This window comes from Equus przewalskii, chromosome 2 (assembly GCF_037783145.1).
Source record: "Equus przewalskii isolate Varuska chromosome 2, EquPr2, whole genome shotgun sequence".
Classification (NCBI taxonomy): domain Eukaryota; kingdom Metazoa; phylum Chordata; class Mammalia; order Perissodactyla; family Equidae; genus Equus; species Equus przewalskii.
The window spans coordinates 6,649,612-6,672,352 of NC_091832.1; the positions used below are offsets into that span (position 1 = coordinate 6,649,612).

Below are 22,741 nucleotides of genomic sequence, written 5' to 3' on the forward strand. Positions count from 1 at the left end.
ATTCTTTATTGTGTATATTGTTGTAAATATTTTTTCCCAGTCTGTGGCTTGCCTTCTCATTTTCTTAAAGGTGTTTTTAGAAAAACAGAAATTTAAAACTTTGATAGTCCAATTTATCACTTCTTTCTATTAAGATTAGTGCTTTCTGGGTACTATCTTAAAAAAATCTTTGCCTACCTGGAGATCACAAAGATTTTCTCCTGTATTTTCTTCTAGAAGTTTCACAGCTTTAGCTTTTACATTTATGCCTGTGATCCATTTTGAATTAATTTATGTGTGTGACGTGAAGCAGAGGTTGAGGTTCACTTTTACAGGGATATCCAGTTGTTCCAAAATCATCCTTTGAAAGGACTATCTTTTCTCCGTTGAATTAACTTGACACCTTTCAAAAATCAATTAACCATATATGTGTGGATTTATTTCTGGATCCTCTATTCTATGTCGTTAATCTGGATTTATCCTTTATAAAGGCCAATACCACTTTGTCTTAATTACTGTGGCTTCGTAAGTAAATCTTGTAATCGGGTAGTGTCCTCTAATTTTGTCCTTATTTTTCAAAATTGTTTTAGTGCTTCCAGGTCCTTTGCATTTCCGTATAAATTTTAGAATCAGCTTGTCAATTTCTACCAAAAAAACCAAAAACTATTCTGAGATTTTGCTTAGGATTGCATTGACTCAATAGAACAATTTGGAGAGAATAAACATCTTAGTATTGAGTTTCCCAATCCATAAACATGATATGTCTCCTCATTTATTTAGTTCTTGTTTAATTTCTCTCAGCAACATTTTATACTATTCAGTGTACATGTTGTAAACACATTTTGTAAAATTTATCCCTTTTTCTTATTTTTGATGATATTGTAAATGACAGTTTAACAGGATTTTCCAATGGTTCATTGCTAGTGTATAGAAATACAATTTACTTTTGTATACTCACCTTGTATTCTATGATCTTGCTAAATTTCCTTTTTAGTTCTAGTAGGTTTTTGGAGACTACTTAGGATTTTTTATGTTAACATAAAGAACATAATTTATTCACAGACAACATATCATGAATAAAGGCAGTTTTACTTTTCCTTTCCAGTAGATGTCTTTTATTTCTTTTCTTATTTTATTACATTGTCTAGGATCTCCAGTATAATGTCAAAGAGAATTTTTTTGAGGGGTTTTTTTTTTTTTTAAACTGAAGTCAGATCATGTCATTATTCTTTTATTTATTTATTTATTTATTTTTAAAGATTTTACTTTTTTCCTTTTTCTCCCCAAAGCCCCCCAGTACATAGTTGTATATTCTTCTTTGTGGGTCCTTCTAGTTGTGGCATGTGGGACGCTGCCTCAGCATGGTTTGATGAGCAGTGCCATGTCCGCACCCAGGAGTCGATCCAATGAAACACTGGGCCGCCTGCAGTGGAGTGCACGAACTTAACCACTCGGCCACGGGGCCAGCCCCTTGAGGGTTTTTTTTTTTTAAAGATTGGCAGCTAAGCTAACATCTGTTATCAATCTTCTTCTTCTTTTTTTCCCCCTTCTTTTCCCCTAAGCCCCCTCGGCACATAGTTGTGTATTCTAGTTGTAGGTCCTTCTAGTTGTGGCATGTGGGACGCTGCCTCAGCATGGGCTGATGAGCGGTGCCATGTCCGCACCCAGGATCCCAACCAGCAAAACCCTGGCTGCCAAAGCGGAGCATGTGAACTTAACCACTTGGCTACAGTGCCGGCCCCTGAGAATTCTTTTGAGTTTTGAGGCAGAATTGTGCAATTCCTTTTTCTCTGCACTTGATTCTTTCCCACCACACACTTATCAACAGAGAGATCCTTTGAAGGCTTGACCTGAGCTGTTGAAATAGCCCCAGTGATTCCAGTCTGACCTCTAAAATCTAAATTCTCCCTACCTCTCCAACTGTGCCTCTTCTTTCCTGCAAGAAACTTCTGAGTCAGCCAGTCTGACCTGGGAGAGGATCCTCCTCTCTCAAATTTTTGCCCATGTCATTCCACCCTTCTGCTTATCTAAATCTTCTCCACCATTCAAGGTCCAGCTTGAAATCCCTCCTGCAGGAAGCCCTTGTGTGACCAACTCTCAGAGCACCATTTTTTCTTGTAGCATCTGCTGTCCTGACTGTATATATACCATTCGTTGAGCACCTTCCGTGTGCCATCATCTCACTTAGAAATCACAGCCTCAGACTATAGGGTGCTCTAGGACAGAAGTTGTACCTGCTTCAGCCCTGGTTTCACCACACTCAGACTAGGGCCTGGTTCTCAAAGGCAGGGCTGCTGCCTTGTGCCACATTTGTTCTTTCGTGTGCCTTTGTGTGCAGATCAGAAAAAAGTGCCCCTTCCTCTCACCTGATGTAGCCCTCTGCCAAAGGCAAGGCTTGGCAATTAGAGTTCAAGCTAGATTTCAGCTCCCACTTATCCCTTCTGCTGGACACCTTCAAAATCTGCATGGCCATATGGGTCAACCCTGCCTCAAGGAAGGAATTAATAAATGAACAAATAATTCTGAAATATGAGTGTTTTATATTTATAAAGATATTGAGACTCAGAGAGTTTAAGGTACTCACCCAAGGACTCTTTCAGGAGTGGAAGAAACTGGGGTTTGCCCTGGGTCTGCTGGTCTCCAAAGCTCAAGGAAACATCACCTTTGCCAACCTCCTTCTCTGATCTCAACATGAGTCCAGCACTTTACATGTTATTAAGCATCTTTCATGTTCGCGGTTCTTTTTCAGCCTGAGATCGGCCACTTCTGGAATTTACTCCAAGACTTCTGGACCCTAATGTGAATGTCGGGCTCTCTCCCAGGATCAGGGTGTCCAGCCCTCACCTCTGTGTCCCTGCTGGAGTGTTACCAGAGTCCAGGAAGCAGAGAATAGAGGGACAGGCAAGGATGGATACCAGGTCACCCAGGATTCCCATTGCTACTTGGCACCTGGCTTGCTGGGAGATCTTGGATTTCTCACTTAGCCTCGTCTGTAAAATGGAAGGCATGATATGTACAGGAGGTCGTACCTATACATGATACAGGTATGTGAGCACTCAGCAAAGTTTAGCTCTCCTCTTCCTTCCACTTTGCTGAGAGCAGAGTATGTCCCCTGTTAGGTCCACACAGAAGAAAACTGCAGCCTTTGTCTTCAGAAGACCCTTAGTGAAGTTTGTCACCCCCACGACTAGGACCGCTTTTTCTGTTAACCTTGGGCGAGTCGTTTCCCCTCTCTGAGCCTCAATTTCCTGTCTTTTAAATGAAGACAGTAATACCTAATAAGGACAAGAAGAACTATCACTTACTGAATATTTACTATGTCCCAGGCACTGCAGTGCTGTGTGGGCGTATTGTCACTTAATCATCACAATAGGCCTATGAGGTAAGTGCTATTAATATCCCCGAGTCCCAGAAGAGGACACTGAGGCCCAGAGAGAGAGGTGAAGTACTTTGCTCATGAGTCACCCAGCTGCTAAGTGGCAGAGCTGGGATATGAATCCTGCTTTGCAATATTTTAGACTAGGATTTCTCAGTTTATTGATGATTTAAGCCAGATAATTCTTTGTTGGAGGGGACAGTCCTGTGCTCTGTAGGATGTTTAGCAGCATTCCTGGCCTATACCCACTAGATGCCAGTCGTACCCATCCCCGGTTGTGACAACCAAAAATGTCTCCAGATATTGCCAGATGTCCCCTGGTGAGCAAAATCACCCTTGGTTAAGAACCACTGCTCTCCACTCTGGAGTCCTAGACAATGTCTTTCCTCTAGAATATGACCAAGCAGGGAAGCTTCTCCCCTGGCAAGGGCCAGGGAAGGAACTCAGCTGCAGACAGATGCCACATCAGCCAACACTATTTCATATTTGCTAGAGCCCTTTCCACTTACAGAGTTTGTACATTCTCATGCATTCCTGTCTGAACATTCCAGGTGAGAGAGCACTTGGACAGAAGTATCCAGCACAGCGTCCAGCACTCATCAGTAAAATCTTAGTTTCCTTTTATTGGCTAGATGAAGCGACGGAGGGTCAGCAAGGTTAAGTGACTGTCCCAAGGTTACACAGCTAGTCAGGGGGGGATTGTCATTTGTTATGTTGATTAGCCAATTAACTATTGTTCTCAGCTTCTACTTTAATCCTGAGAAGAGTTCCTGCTTTCATTGGGAGGAACAAGGCAAATCAGAAGAGTTAGAATGTTTGTTTCCTAGAGTCAAAGGGACCCTAGAGGCTATCCAGTTCAACTCTCTACTGCATAATATTCCACTCTGGATTAGGGTTGCCAGATAAAATACGGGATGGCTAGTTAAATTTGAATTTCAGATAAACAATGAATTTTGTTTTTAATGTAAGTAAGTATGTCCCATGCAATTGTCACTAATACCAGGGATGTGGCCCTGGGACTCCTTCTGGATAACAAAGAGCAGGGGTCAGTTGATCATGTGATCAACTGGAGCAATTGCAGGGGAGCAATCATATTCCAAGGGATTAGAGGAAGGGGCCTTCTGACTGGGCTTTCCCATCTCACTGAGATTGGTCACCTCTTCTGTGGGAGGACTTGAGCCTTTCAGGTCAGGGGGAATCTAGCTGATGCAGGGACTCAGACAGTCCCTGGGACATTCAGAAACAGACATAGATGATGACGATGACGTCAGTCAACAAATGCGTTTTGAACACCTACTATGGGCCAGGCATTCATTATGCTCAATGAATACAATGGAGATAAAGTATACAGCAATAGCAAGGAAAGGAAGAGAATTTCCACCTGTGCAATGGGAGGAAGGAGTGAAAGAGAACGTGGCTAGCAGTTTGGTGTTGCTGCAGCAACTCCAAAGGTAAGGAATGGAGGAGGATGAAGCACAAGGGCTTTGAATGACAGAGTAAGGAACCAAGCCTTTATTTCAAGGATAAGGGCAGAGGGCACATGGAAGCAGAGAGGTTATATGCTCAGATTTGCTTTTATGAAGATCATTCAGCTTGCAATGTGAAGGAAAGATTGGAGGAGGGAGTTGGGGCCAAGGAGATGAGTTGTAAGGATGATAAATCCTGAGTTAGGATAGTGGTAGCAGGAAGAAGGAAAGGGGAGAGATTTGAAAGATGTTAAGACGTAAGGCAGAGATGGCTATTTGTCCCTGCCCCCTCAACATCTGTTCTCCCCTTCTTCTATGGTAATGGAAGCCCCAGTTTTCATCTGGGCACATGGCCATACAGAATAAAAACTTCATTTCCTAGTCATCCTTATGTCTGTATATAGCTATGTGACTAAGTTCTTTTAACCTGTAGGATGTGGTGTAATGCCCTTAAAGGAATAGAGTTGGGGTAGTTGGCTATGTTGGATCATGTAGATGTTGGCAACATCCTAGGGATAGCGGAGACATGAGCCTGAGCCCCTGACTAATTCATGGAGCAGAGTAAAAGTCCAGTTTTTACATAGGACAGAAATAAACTTATTTCACTTAAGACTGTGTTTACTCTGGGTTCCTGTTACAGCTGCCAAATCTCCATCCTAACACAAAGTGGTAAAAGTCATAGGTGATGGCTAAGATGTAGGGACTACAGGAGATGCAGAGAGGGAGAGGAAGCTGCCGAGTCTTTTGTTACACCTAAGGCAGTGTTTCTTTCTTGAAAATGGCCTTTTGACCACCTGCAGTGTAATCACTCTGGATGGGGCCCAGGAATCTGTGCAAGTAGCTTGGTGATTTACAGGGACCTGGGCTTCGGCAATCCCTTCCAGCAGCCCCCCAGGCTGGCTCTGCTGGAGCTGGGAGGTTTCAGGTCTGCCTGCCTTCCTCAGGTGTCTCCATGGTGACCCGACCTCCGGGCAGCCCCCAGAGCAGCCTACTTCTATCAGTAGTTCAGTGTCGGCCTCTGCCTTCAGATTTGGGACTGAAGACAGGCTCTGTCATGTTAAGTCAGGTCACTATCATTTCTTACCTGGATCCCACAAGGCCCTGAATGATCCTGGCTCCAGGCAGCACTGGCTCCATCATATCAAGTATCTTCCTTCCTTAGGGACTTTGCCTGAGCCACTCGGTCTGCTTAGGACCTCCCAACTTCTTTCCCTTAATGCTTATTAAAATTTTAGCGCTCAGCTTAAATGTCATGCCTTAGGGAAGCCTTCTCTGAACTCCAGAATAGGTCCAGTGCCACTTCTATATATGCTCATGGCTCCTTGTACTTCTTCCTGGGGCTTATCATAATTGTAACTACATAACACTTGGTGTCATTATTTGTTTAATGTTTGTCTTTCCCACTATTCTCTAGGCGTCATGACAGTTGGGAACATGCAGGTTCTGTTCACTGCTGTATCCCTGGGACCTAGTGCAGAACTTGACAAATAAGCAATGCTCAAGAAAGATTTCTTGATGAATGAAGGTCTCTTCCAACCAGTTTTCCAGGAAGGCCTCTCATAATCACACTCTCCTCCCTCCACAGTCCAGCCCAGCTCAGAGAAGTAAATAAGCAATTAGGATGAGACCTCCCTTTCTCTGAGGACCTGGGACCAGTTGATGTTGAATGAGAACCACGTGAGGGTAAAAGGAGAGCCCAGCAAAAGACAAAGGCCTTTTTCATATCCGCAGCCAGAAATGACCCCCTCCCCAAACTCCTAACTAGGGGTCTCTGGCTTATTAATGTACTCTACACTAATAGCAGATAGCTAAGGGATCAGAAATAAGATTTAAGCAGACAGCTAAAATATTGATTAATAATTAAGGCTTGGCAAATAGCTAAACTAAGATATAACCTAATGAAGTATTTGGCTTATAAGTAAAGTGTTAGAAAATAATTAAGGTGTTAATAGAAAAGGAAATATTAACTACTCAAGTGTTAGCCGACAACCAAAGGATTAATTTAAAACTAAGTTGTTAGCAGATACTGGTTAAACAATGACTAAGGTAACAGCTTATAAGGATTTAAAGTGAGATTGTTCCTAGGGGACTCTTGTGCGTGAGAAGGGCCCTGGGGCCAGCAGAAAGCTGATAAAGCCTATAGGAATAAAGGAGTGCAAAATCCTCAGCTGTACTCTAAACTGCTGGGGAAAACTGTTTGCTCGTCTTTGGTTTCCAGATGGGGTCTCTTCAGGGACAGCACGGAGCTGGTGCTCAAACTGCTTACCATATAATTAAATTTAATCTGCTAAGGGCTAGGCACGGTGCTGAGGAGAGAAGGGAGGGCAGTTGCTTAAACCATGAGAATAGTGTGGCGAGTGAGCGAGGGAATGGTGTGTGAAAGGAAAGGCTTGGGGCTTTTGTGAAGGCTGGGTGGAAGGGAGAACAGGTGTGTCAGTGAGAGATGCTGAGTTTAGTTCTGGACACTGTGAATTGAGGTGTCTGTAGACATGCCCAGTAGGCAGGTGGATATGAGTCAGTGTGGATTTGGGCGTCATCAGAGTGTAGATAGTGGTTGAAACGATGAGAAAAAATGAGATGACGGAAGAAGACAGTATGGAGGGAGCAAAGGGACCAGCCTAGAACCCTAAGGAAGACCAACAGGGAAGGAGTGAGCAGAGGAGGAAGAGACATCAACAGACATTGAGAAGGAAGGAGCACTCAGAGACACGGGGGCAAACCAAGAGAAAATGGGGGCATGAAAGCTAAGGGAAGAGAGTGAGTCAGGGAGAAGAGTGTAGTCAGCAGTGTCAGATGTGGCTGACAGGTCAAGGAGGATAAAGTCACAGAGATGTCCATTGAGAGTATGGTTCTGAGATGTCCGCCACAAAAATTTCTGTGATAGCTGGGTTTGGGGGGGAGGAATGTGTGCATACGCCCGCGCAGGTGCACACATGAGCATATGCAGAGCTGGAGCTTGGAGCAGGGTGTGCAAGGGCAGGCTGGAGCCCACTACAGGGGAGCTTATGGTCAGCCCACAGAGAACCTTCATTTACTCTTGGCAGCTTTTGAGAAGGACAATTAAGGCAGACTGCAAGAACTGTAAGCACAGTTGAACTCTTTCGTTGTCCAGTGGGAAAATGGAGGACAGCAGAAAGGGACAATTTGCTTAGTTTGTGAGTCAAGGGCACAGCCGGGACCTGAATCTGAGTCTCCTTCTTCCAGAAGAGTGACCTTGAAAGAGCAGACATGAAATTCTTATTGGCCAATGAATTAGTGATCAATGACTTTGCCCATAACCTCAGTTTTTACCTGCCTCTTTTTATATTTATATAAAAGTGAAACATATATTTTATATACAAAATTCAAACATTTCAGAAATACTTAACAAAGAAAGTGAATGACTCCTGTTATCCCACCCCACCCCTCATGGACAGCCACCATTAATAGTTTGGTCTATATTCCTCTCCCCCTCCCTTAACATTGTACATTTTTAATAAAAATATTATACTTATTTATACTGGATTTTTTGTGCGTGTGCCTGTGTTCATTCTGTTTTACAACTTGCCCTTTTTCACTTTTGGACGATTTTCTCTGGTAGCATAGAGAAATCGTATTCATTCATTTTAATAACTGCAGTAGTGTATCATTTGGATCTGTACCATAATTTATTACCAGGCCATATTGATGAGCACAAGAGTTGCATCCAATTTTCACCATTACAAACAGTCTACATACATATTATTGTACATATATATTTGCACAGTTTGGGAGTCTTCTAGTAGGAGAAATGACGGATCAAAGGGTATGAACATTTGTTTTAAAAGATATTGCCAAATCACCCTCCAAAAACTTGTGCCAGTTTCTTGTCCCACCAACAGTTTATGCAAAAGCCCATTTCCCCACATCCTTACCAACAATGGGTATTATCATTTAAAAAATCTTTCCAACTGGAACGAGGCTGAACATCTTTTCATATCCTTATTAGCCATCTATAGTCTTCTGTGAATTATCTATTCATATCCTTTGCCATTTTCTATTGTAGTGTACTTTTGGTCAGTAAATTATTTTTGGGGAATAATGATTAGCTTGATTAAAAAAGGCTTCGGGGGGGGCGAGCCTGGTGGCACAGCAGTTAAGTTCGTATGATCCACTTTGGCGGCCCGGGCTTCTCCGGTTCGGATCCCGGGTGCGGACATGGCACCGCTTGTCAAGCCATGCTGTGGCAGGCGTCCCACATATAAAGTAGAGGAAGATGGGCACGGACGTTAGCTCAGGGCCAGTCTTCCTCAGCAAAAAAGAGGAGGATTGGCAGCAGATGTTAGCTCAGGGCTAATCTTTTTCAAAAACATACACCACACACACAAAAAAAGGCATAGAAGGCTTTGTACCAAATTGACAATTGTGTTTACCCCCAGGGAGTGAGAGTATAGAAAATGAGGGGGATATTTTCATTTTCATTTTAGAGCATCCTGTATTATCTTACAATGTATTTGCATTATTTTTGTAATTAAAAACATAATACACAGGAAAAGAACAACAACAAATAAATGTTTGGCCTGGATTCTCATTGGTTGGAAATTATGTGGGTGCAAGTTTTTATTGATCACAAGTTATTTTTTGTTTTATATGCAAAAAAAACATTTATTGAATGTCTCCTATTGAGCTGGCACTGCCCCAGACATATTCATAAGTCTTTCGTCCTAATCCTCACAACAGCCCTGTGAGGTAGGAATTGGCCCCATTTTACAGAGTTCTTAACAGGTAGTAGATTATTGCTTGATACACTTCTATTTGCCACATGTTTTCATGGGCTAGAGGTTCCTATTGGCTGGTGATTCACGAGTCAAGAGCTCTCAGTGGCCAGGGGCTCCTATTGGTTGCTCTAAGATTCAAATCATCAAAATACTAGAATTTTTCCCTCACAGGAGTGGTGGGGTAGGTGGGATAAGAATGGAGGAAGGAGTCAATGGACTCTCCCTTTGAAGCACCATTTGAGTTTGCTTTGGTCACCCATGCAAGATGGGGGTAAGGGGACAGTGGGAGAAGAGGGAACGTGGTTACAAGTCTTCTCGCTTCTTCAGGATGAGCTTCCTCACAAGTTCTGTGATATGGGGTCTGATCTCCTCCACCGACACGGTTGGATCCCAAGCCCCTACAACCTTCCCATCTGGGGCCACTAGGTACTTCCAGAAGTTCCAGGTGGGCTCCTTCCCGGAAGTCTCTAGAGCAAAAGGAAGAAGGAGAGCCGCTACTTCCTTACACTGCTTCCCTGCACACCCTCTCCTGGAACTCCACTCTCAGTGTCCACCCTTCCGTGGAAGCAGGGGTTCCATTCGAATTAACTGGCGAGCTTTTCAAAATCCTCATGCCCAGTCCACACCCCAGACCACTTAAATCAGAATCTCTGGGGGTAAGACTCAGGCATCAGTATTTTTGAAAAGCTCTCCAGGAGATTCCAGTGTGGTGCCAAGGTTGAGAACTACTGCTTTAGGATTCTGTGAAGTGCTTGATAAAGCATATCAGATCTTCCTTTATTAGCGACTTCAAACTAGAGCACAGGCTACACCCTATTCTCTAATGAAACCTTAATGGTTTCCAAACGTTAGTCCATGGACTGGTTGCATCTGAATCACGATGGTGGTGGTGGTCGGGTGCTTAAAATAAACAGATTCTTGGGCCCTGCTTCAGTAGGTCTCAGGCTAATGCATTTTTAAGAGCTCCCCAGGTGCTTCTAAAGCACGGCCAGGTTTGATCTATAACTATGGGAACTGGGGAGGAACGAATAAAAACACACAGGAAGAAAAAGCAAACATTAGGATTGACCCCCAGAGCAAAATTCAAATCTGCCTCAGTAAAGGATCTTTTGTTTGTTACGTTGTTGTTTTTTCATTTACTCCTCCAAGAGTGAATGGGTTGCCCCGGAGGTGAGGGATATGAAGGCAACCAGAAGCAGAGACTAAGAGAAGGCAAAAATGGAGCCCCCAAAGGCGGAGAAAGGCCTGAGGGAGGAAACAGAACCACAATGACAAGCTTGGCTCAGCACCCTATTTTGAGGCTCTGAGGCTTCTTGGGCTGGAGGAGGGATCTATTTCTGAAATATTAAGATCTAGTATGTTAGCTCAGAAGGTTTCCCGCCTGTGGTCTACAGACTGCCTCTGACTCAGGCCAGGAGATGCCTGTCAGCCTTCTCCAGGCATGTGGCATCCCCTGTCTGCCTTGGTTTTTCCACCCTAAGTCCATAAGCTCAACTAACTCACATTGACTAAAATCTGAGGGCCCAGTCTCCTTCTAGGAGCGCCTGCATTTGAAAACAGGATCTCAGCGAAGTCTGCGAGAAGGACTCTGAGGGAGAACCGCAAGGCAGCAGGGCTAGAGACATTCTTAGGCAGGAATACCCCTCCTCCCCAAAGATTAGTGCTGGAACAGAGCATCAGTCCATGCAGGGATCCGGAAGGGGCCCCAGGTCACCCGACCAGCCAATGGCTTCTACTGCCCAGGGAGGCACGGCCTCACCCACCTGAGGGAAAAGATCAAGACTCACGGGTCAGGTACTTGAAGGCAGGGTGGGCTCCAGTGCCGACGACTGCGATCTTGCTAAACATGGGGAAAGAGACGCTATAGGTGCGGCGGGCAAAGCTCTCGATCTCCTTGTTGCTGTCAGGCTCCTGCTGGCCAAACTGGTTGCAGGGGAAGGCAAGCACGTTGAAGTGGTGGGGCCCCAGGTCCCGTTGCAGCTGCTGCAGGGCTCGGTAGTGCTGGTCTGTGAAGCCGCACTCGCTAGCCACGTTCACCACCAGGGAGACCTGGGTGGCAAAAACAAAACTCAGACAGACACGCAACACAGTGAAGGGGCATGCACTTGCACATGTCTGGACACGCCCACATGTGTGACCCTCAGCAATTAAGGCTCTCTCTCATACATACACGAAGACCATGTACACATATGTAAACGTGTGCAATGCTCTCACATATACACAAACACACGCACACAGGCACAGATGAAATCAAACATGCAGGGGCTTACAGATATGTGTGCAAACACATACATGAACATTCATGAGAATAAGCACACAGTATTCATAAATGGGTATGAACACACCCCATGAGACAACGGTACATTAGCACACCTCACACATGCCCACAAACACACACGACACATTCACAGAGAGAGGCACATAGAGAGAGCGGTTCATACAGGAGGTGATGTGAGGGAGGGGAATGGCAGACCTGGGTTCAGTTTCTGACTCAGTCGCTCTACACTGTAGCTGCCTGTACACGTGTAGATCTCCCTCCTAGAACACGAACCCACTGAGGGCAGGTGTCCACTTCACCCCTGGGTCTGATGTATAGAAGAGTCTCAGAAAGTATCTGCTGAATGAATAAGTAAGTGTGCACACATGTGTGCTCCAGCCCTGGAGACATACAGCCGTGGAGTGAACGCCCAGCTGCATAGACAGACACGGGTTTTCTTGGTAAACGGACCCCAAGGACCCCAGGGCAATCCTTTTTCGCTTCTGACCTTCCAGCAAACAAATACCACTTTCTTCTATCACTAAACTAACCCTTAAATTTATTATTTCCTTATAACAAATTTTTTATTTATACAAATGTATTTATAAATTTATTTATTGCCTTTTGGTGATAAATATAAAGCGGGCAGAACTTGATTATAATACTGCAATTAGAATTCTGGCATCAATGCTGTGTTTTTAGCTTCTAGTTATATGTTACTAACGGATTTTAAGTCTTGTCCTGTGTCTGGGCAGTCCAGCCTCATCTCTCTGGCCACTTTTTTAGAAAAGCTGGGATTATACCAGCTGGCTCCATAAAGAGGGCCACCTCCTAGGAGGAGCCTGGGACCCAGGACATGGACAGGCACCAACTGCTCAGGCTAGACAGCATTTCTCAACCTCAGCGGTACTGATATTTTGGGCTGGATCCTTCTTTGTTGTGATGGGGCTGTCCTGTTCATTGTAGGATGTCAAGCACCATCCCTGCCCTCTATCTTCTAGATGCATAGTCTTGATAATCAACAATGTCTCTAGACATTGCTAAATGTCCCCAGGGGAGCAAAGTCATCCCCAATTGAGAACCGCTGAGCTGTAACTCCCTCAACCTGCCTCCACCAGATGAGGAAGGACCCATTCTCTGGGGCCACAGGCTGTTAGAACTTCCCCCATTTGCGTCAGCATATGCCATATTCTGCCTGTAGTGGTGAGAAAGTGGGACCCTTACCTCCCTTCCCTGGTTAGGGGTCTTCCTCTTTCTTCTCTGCTGGATCCCTAGGCAATGAGACTATTAAAGGTTGCTTATTTTTAACCTACATCTTGTGTGTCCGCCCACTCTTCTGGAAGGAGAGAAATCCTGCTTCTAGGTCTATGCCTGAAACCAAAAAGCTTATCCTTAAAGTGACCAAAACACAGACAGACACACCCAAATACACACAGTTAATTTACCTATGTACATATACAAGCACAGATACAGACTCGGGTGTGCACAGAGAAGGAATCAAACAAATCATACATACACCCCCTAGACTCAGGCCTACGTGTACATAACCCACACATAGCCAAGGACATTCCCAAGTGGTCACCATTCATCCATCCTCAACACTGATCTACACGACTGTCTTCCCAGTTAGCCTGAGGGCACAAATCATACAGCCTTGCTCATGGCTATGTCTCCAGGGCTGGACCTAGTGCCAGGCATGTAGTGGGAGTGAGTAATTTTTTCTCAATTTTTAAAAAAATTGTGGTAAAATACACATAATGAGCCAGTAACTATTTGAATGGTGAATGAATGACCAAGTGGCAGACCTAGGTGGGACAAACTCAGAGCATCGAGAGCCTCCGGACTGCCTGGGTTTGAATTCTAACTCTACCACTCAGTAGCTGTGTGACTTTGTTCCCTTTTTTTTTTCAATTTCTTTCTGACTGATTTCTTGGCCTCTCGCCCCCACGCTTTTTAGGATTTACCAATGACCTCGAGTATTAAAACACTCAGAATTCTGGCATCACTTTTCTAGGTCATTTTTCTCCAGGATTTCTGTTCCTCACATTCTGGATGCCTTACTACTTCTAAAAACAAATAGACCTTGTTCTATTTTTGTCTTAGCACTTATTGCTACAGGAATTACCCTGTTCATTTTTCTGTTTCTTGTTTATTGTCTCTTCTCCACCTCATATAAGCCCTATTAAAGTGGAAACTCGTCTGTTTTGGTCATCACTGTATCCTCAGGCCCGGCCTAGTACTTAGTACACAGTAGGTGCTCAATAATAAATAATGAATTAATGAGTATCAGAGTTGATCAAGCGCTAAACCTGGGGCTCTCTGACCAGCTGTTTTGGAGGGAAGAGGAGGCCTGAGTAGGAGTAGGCCCTGCTCTTATCAGCTCTCTGTCCTGAGTCCTGGATAAGGTTCCAGGGGGGCCCACCAAACACAGGGGCAGAGCACTCTACCAAGTGCTTCCACACTGTCATCTCATTTGAAACTCACAATACCTTGGGGGACAATCAGGACAAGGATTACTGCCCCCAGGACTCCCAGCATAATTGAGAATTTCAAGGCTTAGAAGAGTACGTTCTTCACTAAAGATGGCCTTGCTCCAGGGAGAAGAATGCTGACAGCCATTTGTGCCTGGTCCATCCAAATCTGGACGCTGGGCCCACCTGTCCATTAGAGACCGGCTCCCCACTGGTCCCACACTGTGGCCCCAGGTCCATCCTGAGAAGTGGGCTTGGAGGGCTCCTCATTACACACAGTGCAACATCTGGGCCTCTGGACGTAGTGTTCAAGGCTCCTCTTGGTCCCTCCCTCTCCTCTTCAGCTTCATCCTTCCACCACTTGGCCTCATGCTTTATACTCCAGGAATGACTGCTTGAAGTCCCCCACCCCTCCACCACCCTCCTTGCTGTTCGCTTCTGAGCCTTGGCATGGACAGTTCTCTTTGTCCGGAATGTTCTTCTTGGCCTTGCTAAAACTCACTCTTGTTTCAAAGACTCACCCAAGCACACTTCCTCTCTGAAGTCCTGTCCGAGCTGAGATTCCTTCTTGGTAAGGAGGGAGCAATTAGCCTGGATGACTCTTCTATCTCAGCCTGAGCAGCCATCTTAGGAGTTTGCCCCGAGCAGACCACGGACAGACGGGCGGTTCTCCCCCAGGCTCTGTGCTGTCTAGCGCGGTGTGACCCCGCGCAAATGCCTTCCCTCTTTGAGCTTTAGTGTCATCTCTAAAGGATGATCTGTGTAAGGTCCCCGTGCATCTTAAACGAGAACTCCCTCTGCACTGCACATTCATTGTCCTCACTGAACTCTATCAGCAACTCCCAGACGCGGAAACTAGGGACAGGAGAGACAAAGGCCGCAGGATGCAAGAGTTCCTATTCCCACCCATGCATGACAAAGGCTGGGCCGGGGCATCCAGCCCCTGGGAGAGGTCCGACCCCGCAGCCCAAAGTCGCTGGGAGGGAAATCGGCGCCGGCTGCGAGAGTTTCGGGTTTCACTGAGCGCGGGGGCTGTGCCACGTAGTCGCGGGCCAGACCGGCGCAAGACCTGGGGGCGCCGCGCCGCGGGGGGATGCTGGGGACGGAGGAGGGGGGCGCCAGTGCAGGGTTGCCGGGCGGCCCGAGCCCCCTCGGAGCCATACCCGGCAGGGTCCCGGGCCGCGGGGCGCCCCCATCAGGCCCGGCCAGGGCGGCGCCGAGGCCGCGCGGGCGGACACTCACCGACCCGCGGTACTTCTCCAGCGACACCAGCTTGCCCCGGATGTTGACCGCCTTGAAATCGTAGAAGTCCTGCTCCCGCTGCGCGCCGGCCGCGACCGCCAGGAGCAGCCACGCCGCCACCAGTGCAGCCACCATGACTCGCTCCCGGGGTGGCGGCGTCGCGAGGGCAAAGACGGGGCGGGGGGACCCGGCGCGGGGGGCGGGAGGGGGCGGCCCCGGCGCCAGGCGGCCCGCGAGGCAGGACGCGCCCCCTTCCCTTTCTCCGCGGGCGGTGGAGCGCCAGGCTCGGGACCTCAGTTTCCCCATCTTTACTGCGGGAACGTGGGCCTCCGCGCCCCTTCCGGGACGCGAGAGCCATGGTTCCAGGATTCTGACCACTGAGACCAGAATTCGCGCCAGTGAGGCTCCCTCTTGTTCCAGGATGCGGCGACTTAGTAGCGAAAGGGAGGTGAAAATATGGATCTGAGAGTTGAGCTTCTAATTAGCTCAGTGGCCTTGGGCTGGTCACTCCACCTCTCTGGACTTTAGTTTCTCCATCTGTTCAGTGCGTCAGCCTCCCTTCCTGACGCACCTAGACAGTATAGAGTGGGAGTAATCGAAAAATAGATGCGAAACTTTGTCGGCTGAATGGTGCCTGCAAACTTTAGACGAATGAGTGAACGTTCCCTCAAAGGGGTGGCACGGAGAAGGCGAAGAGAGGACGGAGGGCCTGTTGCAGGTTGGGTTCCTGGGAAGCAGATTCCGAGATGGAGATTGCAGCACAGGATGTTTATGAGGCAGCACTCTTGGGATCAAGACCTGTGGAAGGGAGACGAGGGGGCAGGAGCGGGCAGGAGTCCAGAGCTCCATGCAGGCGGAGGGACAGTCTTGGCTGACCCCACAGGGACCCTGGAGCGGGAAAGACCCATCAGAGTTGTCCCCGATGAGCTAAAATGGCCAGGCCAGCCTTTATATCCCTGCCTTCATCAGCCATCGGATGTGGGGCCTTCTGGGAAGAGGCAGGACAGGAGCCAAGGTGGCTCTGTCCCTGGAGGGGCTGACAGTTAAAAGCTTTCCATGGACAGCACACCCAGCAGCAGTGTCCCAAGTCCACTGCTGGGGGTTCTGGACAGCACATCACAGTGTCTCCCACACTCCGAAAACTCCTCCTGAGTCCCGCCAAGTGCCAAGCATGGTGCTGGGTGCTGATGCCGTACTACTTCTCTAGGAGCTCACAGGCTGGGGTGAGAGAAGCCAAGTAAACTGGGGGTTTCATGTAATGCTGGAAGGGCTAAACATTCCTACAGTCATTCAACAAACGCTTCTTGAGCACCTGTTCTCTGCTAAGTTCTGCTCTAGGTGCCTCTTATGCAGTGATGAACAAGACAGTGTGGTCCCTACCCAGGGGGAGACAGGTATTAAATAGTTCATAATCAGCTCTAAAATTACTATTGTGGTGAGTACCACCTAAACTAGCCTGGGGTGAGGGGTGGGGTGGAAGGAGGGCTTCCCAGAGGATGGAAGGTTTGAGCTCAGCTCTGAAGAATGAGTAGAAAGTAGCCAAGTTGAAGTGAGGAAGCAAGTGCAAATGTCCGGATGGAGAGAGAAACATGGTGCATTGAGAAACAAAGAAGGCCAGTTTGGCTGGAGCAGAGAGAGCAAAGCGCGAGAGAAGGTGGAGAGGCAGGCGGGTGTCAGGGGTGGGGTGGCACACAGAACCTGGTAGGCCACAATAAAGATTATGGTCTTTAAGCCAAGAAATGAAGGTTCTGTTTTTTAAAGCAGAGAAGTGTCAGTGAGTCCTCTGAAAGATCCCTCTGGCTGTTCTGTAAAGAGTGGACAGGAAGAGGCAAGAGCAGATGTGCTCCAGATGCTGGGGTAGACGAAGCTCCAGGGTTTTGAGGCCCAGAGGCAGTTGCTAACCTAGCAGTCATGAAAAGCCTCCTGAAAGTGGTAACACCAGAGTCATGTCTTAAAAGAGAAATGGGAATTCTCTAGTTGGGGAAGGCGGAAGGTAAAGATGTCAGACTGAAGATGTCTGTGAAGGCACAGAGCTGGAGAGAAGAGATCGGCTGTCTGGAGTGAGAAGCGGTATGAGGTAGATGAGGCTGGAGGGATCATCAGGGGCCAGATGGAGAACAGTCTTGGATGCCAAGCTGTGGGGACCTGGAATTGGCGACCCCAAGATATGTCTCTTTGGCATCAGGATTATTTGAGGCTGATTGCTTTTGATAAACTGGGACAGGGAAGGAGGCTCTGAGGAGTGGAACTTGCCCTTTGTTAGGACACGTTTACATTTGTAAGGTAAATCTCTATCTGTAAAAGGTGCCTCCCTCTCTGTACCAGGAAGAAGAAAGGAGATGACCTTCTCTCTAAAAACTCGTAATCAATACCAAAGGCAAGGACTTAAATCTGCATTTTATTGTGCTAGTCTGGTAACCTCCTGTAACTGACTTCCCTCCCCCTCCCAACGCTGGCATCTCCTTAAAGATTAAGCATCTTTCTTTAGGCTGGGAACTGATTGCGGCGCTCATCTGTGACCCCCCAGCCCGAGGTAACACACCTGCCACCCTCGGCACTCACTGAGACAGCAGACCTATCTGCCATTTCCATCAAGAGCTGTGCTGACAGAGCAACCTCGTGACTATTGTAAAAGGGACATTTCAATCACATGCGAAACACCCTGTTTGGGGGTATATATCCACTATGTGCACCCCACTTCTTCGGTGTCCTTTCTTCCTTCGGGAAGGAAGGAATCACTCAGATATCATTCCCCCTCTGCTGCTACACTTGATCACTCCCCGCTCTCTATTGCCTTTGTCCCCAGTACATTTTCCTGTAGTGGGCAGATGATAACATTGTTTGCGTGGCCATCTTCCCCCAGCAGACTGGAGCTCCTTAAGGGCAGGCAAACCTGTGTCTGATCATCTTTGCGTCCTCTGGGACACACTGGCCACTCAGTAAATAATCATTTTTCTTAAATCTTCTAGTGATTTTATTACTTGTCTATGCTGGATTCTCATGTGAGGCACTGTTGATTTTAGCCAACAGTATATATTTTTTCAGCCCGCTATATTTTATTTTCAGTCCACTATGAATTTTTGGTGTTTCTGAAAGAGCACAGCTATTTCCAGGTGGTCCGTCTACACAAATGGGAGACCCACAGGCACAGACAAACGCACACAGTTTTCAGCTGAGCATCTGGAAGGGTAGAGGACTCATTCCTGCATCCCCTGTACTCCCCCTTCCCAGAATAAACTCAAAGAAGCTTTTTCTGGGTGTTTAGAATACTCATTAATGCTTTGTTTATTCAACAAATTGTTGAGCACCTACTATATACGAGACACTATTTTAAGGGCTAGGAATATAGTAGTTAATAAGACAGACAAAAAATTCTTGAACTTACATTCTGGGGACGGGAGGATAATAACTAATATTTAAAATATAAAACATATGGTACATTAGATGGTGATAAGCAGGGGAGAGGGATAGAGAATGTGGTGTTGGCGTGGGGAGGGGTTGCAACTTTAATTTGAATGATCAGGAAGCCTCACTGGGAAAGTGGCATTCCGGCAAAGACCAGAAGAAAGAGCACAAACTATGGGGAAAACTGGGAGAAGAGAAACGTTCCAGGAAATAGCAAAGGCCCTGAGACAAGCGTGTGTATGATGTGTTTGGAGAACAGCAAAGAGGCCAGTGTAGATGGAGTGGAGTGAGCGATGGGAAGAGAAGCAAGGGATGACATCAGAGAGGGAGTGGGATGGAGAGGTAGATACTGTAGGGTCTTAGGAGCCTTTGTAGAGACATTTGCTTGGACTCTCAGTGAGATGGGAAGCCACTGAAGGGTTTTAAGCAGGGGAATGACATTTCTAATTTATATTTTAACAGAATCACTCTGACTGCAGTGTTGAAATAAGGAGACCATTGAGGAAGCTATTGTAGTAATCCACGTGAGGGAACGTGTAGGCTTAGACCAAAGCAGTAGCAGTGGAGGTAGTGAGAAGTAGTCAGATTCTGAATATATTTTGAGAGTAGAGGCAAAAGAATTCCTGATAGGTTGGATATAGGGTATAAGAGAAAGAGAAGAGTCACAGATGACTTTAAGGTTTTTGCCCAGAGCAACTGGAAAAATGAAGTGGCCGTTACAGTCATGCATTGGGATATGTTCTGAGAAATGTGTCATTAGGTGATTTCGTCGTTGTGCGAACATCATAGAGTGTACTTACACAAACCTAGATGGTATTACCTACTACACACATAGGCTATATGTACTTATATTATGGGACCACTGTTGTATGTGTGGCCCTTGTCTGAACCGTTATTATGCGGCACATGACTGTAATTAAGATGAAGATGCCTGAAGGGGCATCTGGTTTGGAATAGGAAATCCAGAGGTCAAGTTTTGGATATGTTAAGTTTAGTCGCCTATTAGCAGTGGTATGCTGGTAAATGTTTAACAACTGATTCTCAGGGAAGAAAGTTGTATGTGTGTGTGTGTACCCATATATATAAGTTCATTATAAAGTTTACCGATATCAATGATGCATAGCACACAATTCACAAATAATAAAATATACAGTACTTTTTGTTGTAAATTCTTCATGGCCAATTTATTCTCACAGAATGCTTTCGTTGATTTTTGCCAAATTTGTATCTGTAGCAAACTAATGGTTGCAATTGCTGAACAAGCAGAGTTCCAAGATAAGTGTTGGTTGATATATTCATTTACATCAACAGTAAGATGAAAGTGAAACAATAAAGACATATGTCAGAACTTCACTAGTCAATGACACAAAGTTGCTTCTTTGCTGAATTGGATAGTAGTTTTCCAATACTGGAAGAATATTTCCTCAAGTCATTTATGTTACTCACAATGTAATAGCTATAGAAACCATACCCTCTAAATTTAATCTGCATTATTAATATTTTTTGCATTACTTTCTTAATCTGGACAATCAGCAAAACAATAAATCAAACTCTGGTTAGTAGAATTTGCCAATATCCGTGGTATAGCACTCCCCCACGGTTGGTTTTGAGCTACCTACATGATGTCTCCGAACACGGAGTTAGGAAGACATGCAAGAGTAGCACACCGTTATATAGTATTTCCACAATACAGATAGAGGAGAGGCAAATAATCCAAACAGCATAGAAAATAATAAAATATAGTAAAATAATTAGAAAGTGATGAGTTTTGTATATTACCTTTGCTTTAAATATAATGTATTTAATTTTAAGTTTTCATAATTTAATTGTTAGTAATGGCTGTATTTAACAAGAGGCTGGAAAAATTACTGAAAATGTAACAATTGGCTCTAGGTGCTGGCTTGACACCACTCCTATCTCTAGTTGGGTTGGATATATGAGTCTGGACTTGGAGGAGACATCTAGGTCAGAGATATAAATTTGGGAATGGAGAGCATACTGAGTATTTAAAGCTGTGAGACTGAATAATGATGGAGTTGGTATAGATAGACAGGAGAACCAAGGACAGCCCTTGGGACTCCAACATTCAGCATTAGGGAGATGAGGACATCAGGGAAATGAGAGGGAACCAGAAGAGGAGACTGAAAAAGAGTAGCCAGAGCAAGAACAAGAACCACAAGAGTGCAATGTCATGGAGGCCAAGTGACAAATTTGTCTTAAGAAGAAGAGAGAGCGGGGCCGGCTCCGTGGCCGAGTGGTTAAGTTCACGTGCTTCGCTGCGGCGGCCCAGGGTTTGGATCCTGGGCACGGACATGGCACCGCTCGTCAGGCCACGTTGAGGCGGCGTCCCACATCCCACAACTAGAAGGACCTGCAACTAAGATATACTAACTGTGTACAGGGCGGGTTTGGGGCGATAAAGCAGAAAAAAAAAAAAAAAAAAGATTGGCAACAGTTGTTAGCCCAGTTGCCAATCCTTAAGAAAAAAAAGGAAGATTGGCAACAGTTGTTAGCCCAGGTGCCAATCTTTAAAAAAAAAAAGAAGAGAGCGATTAACTGGTCAGATGCTACTGAAAAGTCTAGTAAGATAAGAGCTGAGAATTGAACACTGGATTTAGCAATTTGTTCTTCACCAATAAAAGGAATTAAACAAACAAAAATACATTTTCATGCCTCTGTGCCATTATTCATGCTGCTCCCTCTGCCTGATTTTTTTTTTTCCGTCTTCATCCTTATAGCAAGTTCCCATCCTGCTTCCAGGCTTTATCAGTCTCAGTAGGAAACAGATGACACGCTCAGATTAGGATAATCAGACAAAGGTTTATTTACAAAGGGACTAATTTGTAGCATGTGGGTGGGGTGTAAAGAAAGACCAGGGTTAGTTCAGGAACCTGTTTGAGCTGGTAACCCGCTTTGACCTGAATGGGCAGGGAGAGGGAGGAGAGGTTACGGAAACTGCAGAGTCCTGTTCATCAAGCCATCTAGAAAGGGGCGGTTACCTTCTTCCTAGCCAGCCCGGGGCAAACTTGGGGAAGTAGGCAGGGAATTAATTACCCAGCCCTCCTTCTCCTCCCTCCTGCCAATTTCCTGCAAGGACGTTGGCTCATACCTAGTGGAAGCCAGGGAGCAAGGAGCCCGTTGACTTAGTCTGTTCAGATTCATTGTACTGGGCAGACAATGAGTGGACAGTGGGTCTAAAGGGCCAAACAGAAGGTACACAGCACACAAACCCAACTCAAACAACTTCTCTCTGAGGCTTCTCTCGACACCTTCAGGCAGTCAAGTGCCCCTATTCTATGCTTCTCTTTAATGTAGCCAGTGTGCTGTACTGCAGTGATCCTCAATCCTGGCTGCAGCTTCGAATCACCTGGGGAGCTTTTAAAAAATACTGATGTCCAGGCCCCATCCCAGACCAAGTGAATCAGAAAGTCTGGGAATAGGGCCTCAACAAGGGTGCCTTTTAAAAGTCCTCCACGTGATTCTAAGGCGCAGCCAGGATTCCGAACCACTGCTGTGTTGTCACTGCTTCCTGCCTGTGTGTTTCCTTGAGGAGTCTGTGAGTGCTTTGAGCACATGTCTGTGTCTGATTCAAACCAGTGTCTTTAACATGTAGCATGGGACCCAATACAGGGCAGGTGCTCAGGACATGAAAGTTCATGTTAAAGAATATGATGACTTCACATTTTGTGTAATTTTGTTAGGATTGTGGTATCTAGGTCACCTAGGGCTTTGTTTTTCAAACTGCTAGTTGCAACTCATTAGTAAGTCATAGACCCAAATTAGTGGCTCAGATCAGCATGAAAAAAAAA

At 45.9% G+C, this 22,741-nt stretch overlaps 1 protein-coding gene across 3 annotated transcripts; it reads right to left on the bottom strand.

The window, feature by feature from the left end:
• Positions 1-1,114: 1,114 nt before the first annotated feature.
• Positions 1,115-16,070, bottom strand: GPX7 (glutathione peroxidase 7). 3 transcript variants are annotated; one of them, XM_070609611.1, is made up of 3 exons: positions 15,528-15,950; positions 11,345-11,606; positions 1,115-1,402 (listed from the first exon to the last, which is right to left on the bottom strand). In XM_070609611.1, the coding sequence occupies exons 1-3, from the start codon at positions 15,831-15,833 to the stop codon at positions 1,242-1,244; spliced, it is 729 nt and encodes a 242-aa protein (XP_070465712.1). In that variant the 5' UTR covers positions 15,834-15,950; the 3' UTR covers positions 1,115-1,241. The 3 variants fall into 3 exon arrangements, 2 of the variants coding, with proteins under 2 accessions (XP_070465712.1, XP_070465711.1); XR_011537355.1 differs by lacking the exon at positions 1,115-1,402 and adding an exon at positions 8,450-10,024 and having other exon boundaries at positions 14,304-15,973; XM_070609610.1 differs by lacking the exon at positions 1,115-1,402 and adding an exon at positions 8,450-10,024 and having other exon boundaries at positions 15,528-16,070.
• Between the last annotated feature and the right edge of the window lie 6,671 nt (positions 16,071-22,741).

What these genes read in the sequence shown, in the direction of transcription:
- GPX7 (XM_070609610.1), bottom strand. Translation starts at nt 15,833, where the DNA reads ATGGGGAAACTGAGGTCCCGAGCCTGGCGCTCCACCGCCCGCGGAGAA. An exon ending in TGGAGAAGTACCGCGGGTCG is followed by an intron (nt 11,607 to 15,527) that starts GTGAGTGTCCGC and finishes TTTGCCACCCAG; the next exon opens with GTCTCCCTGGTGGTGAACGT. An exon ending in TGCCTTCAAGTACCTGACCC is followed by an intron (nt 10,025 to 11,344) that starts GTGAGTCTTGAT and finishes CTTTTGCTCTAG; the next exon opens with AGACTTCCGGGAAGGAGCCC.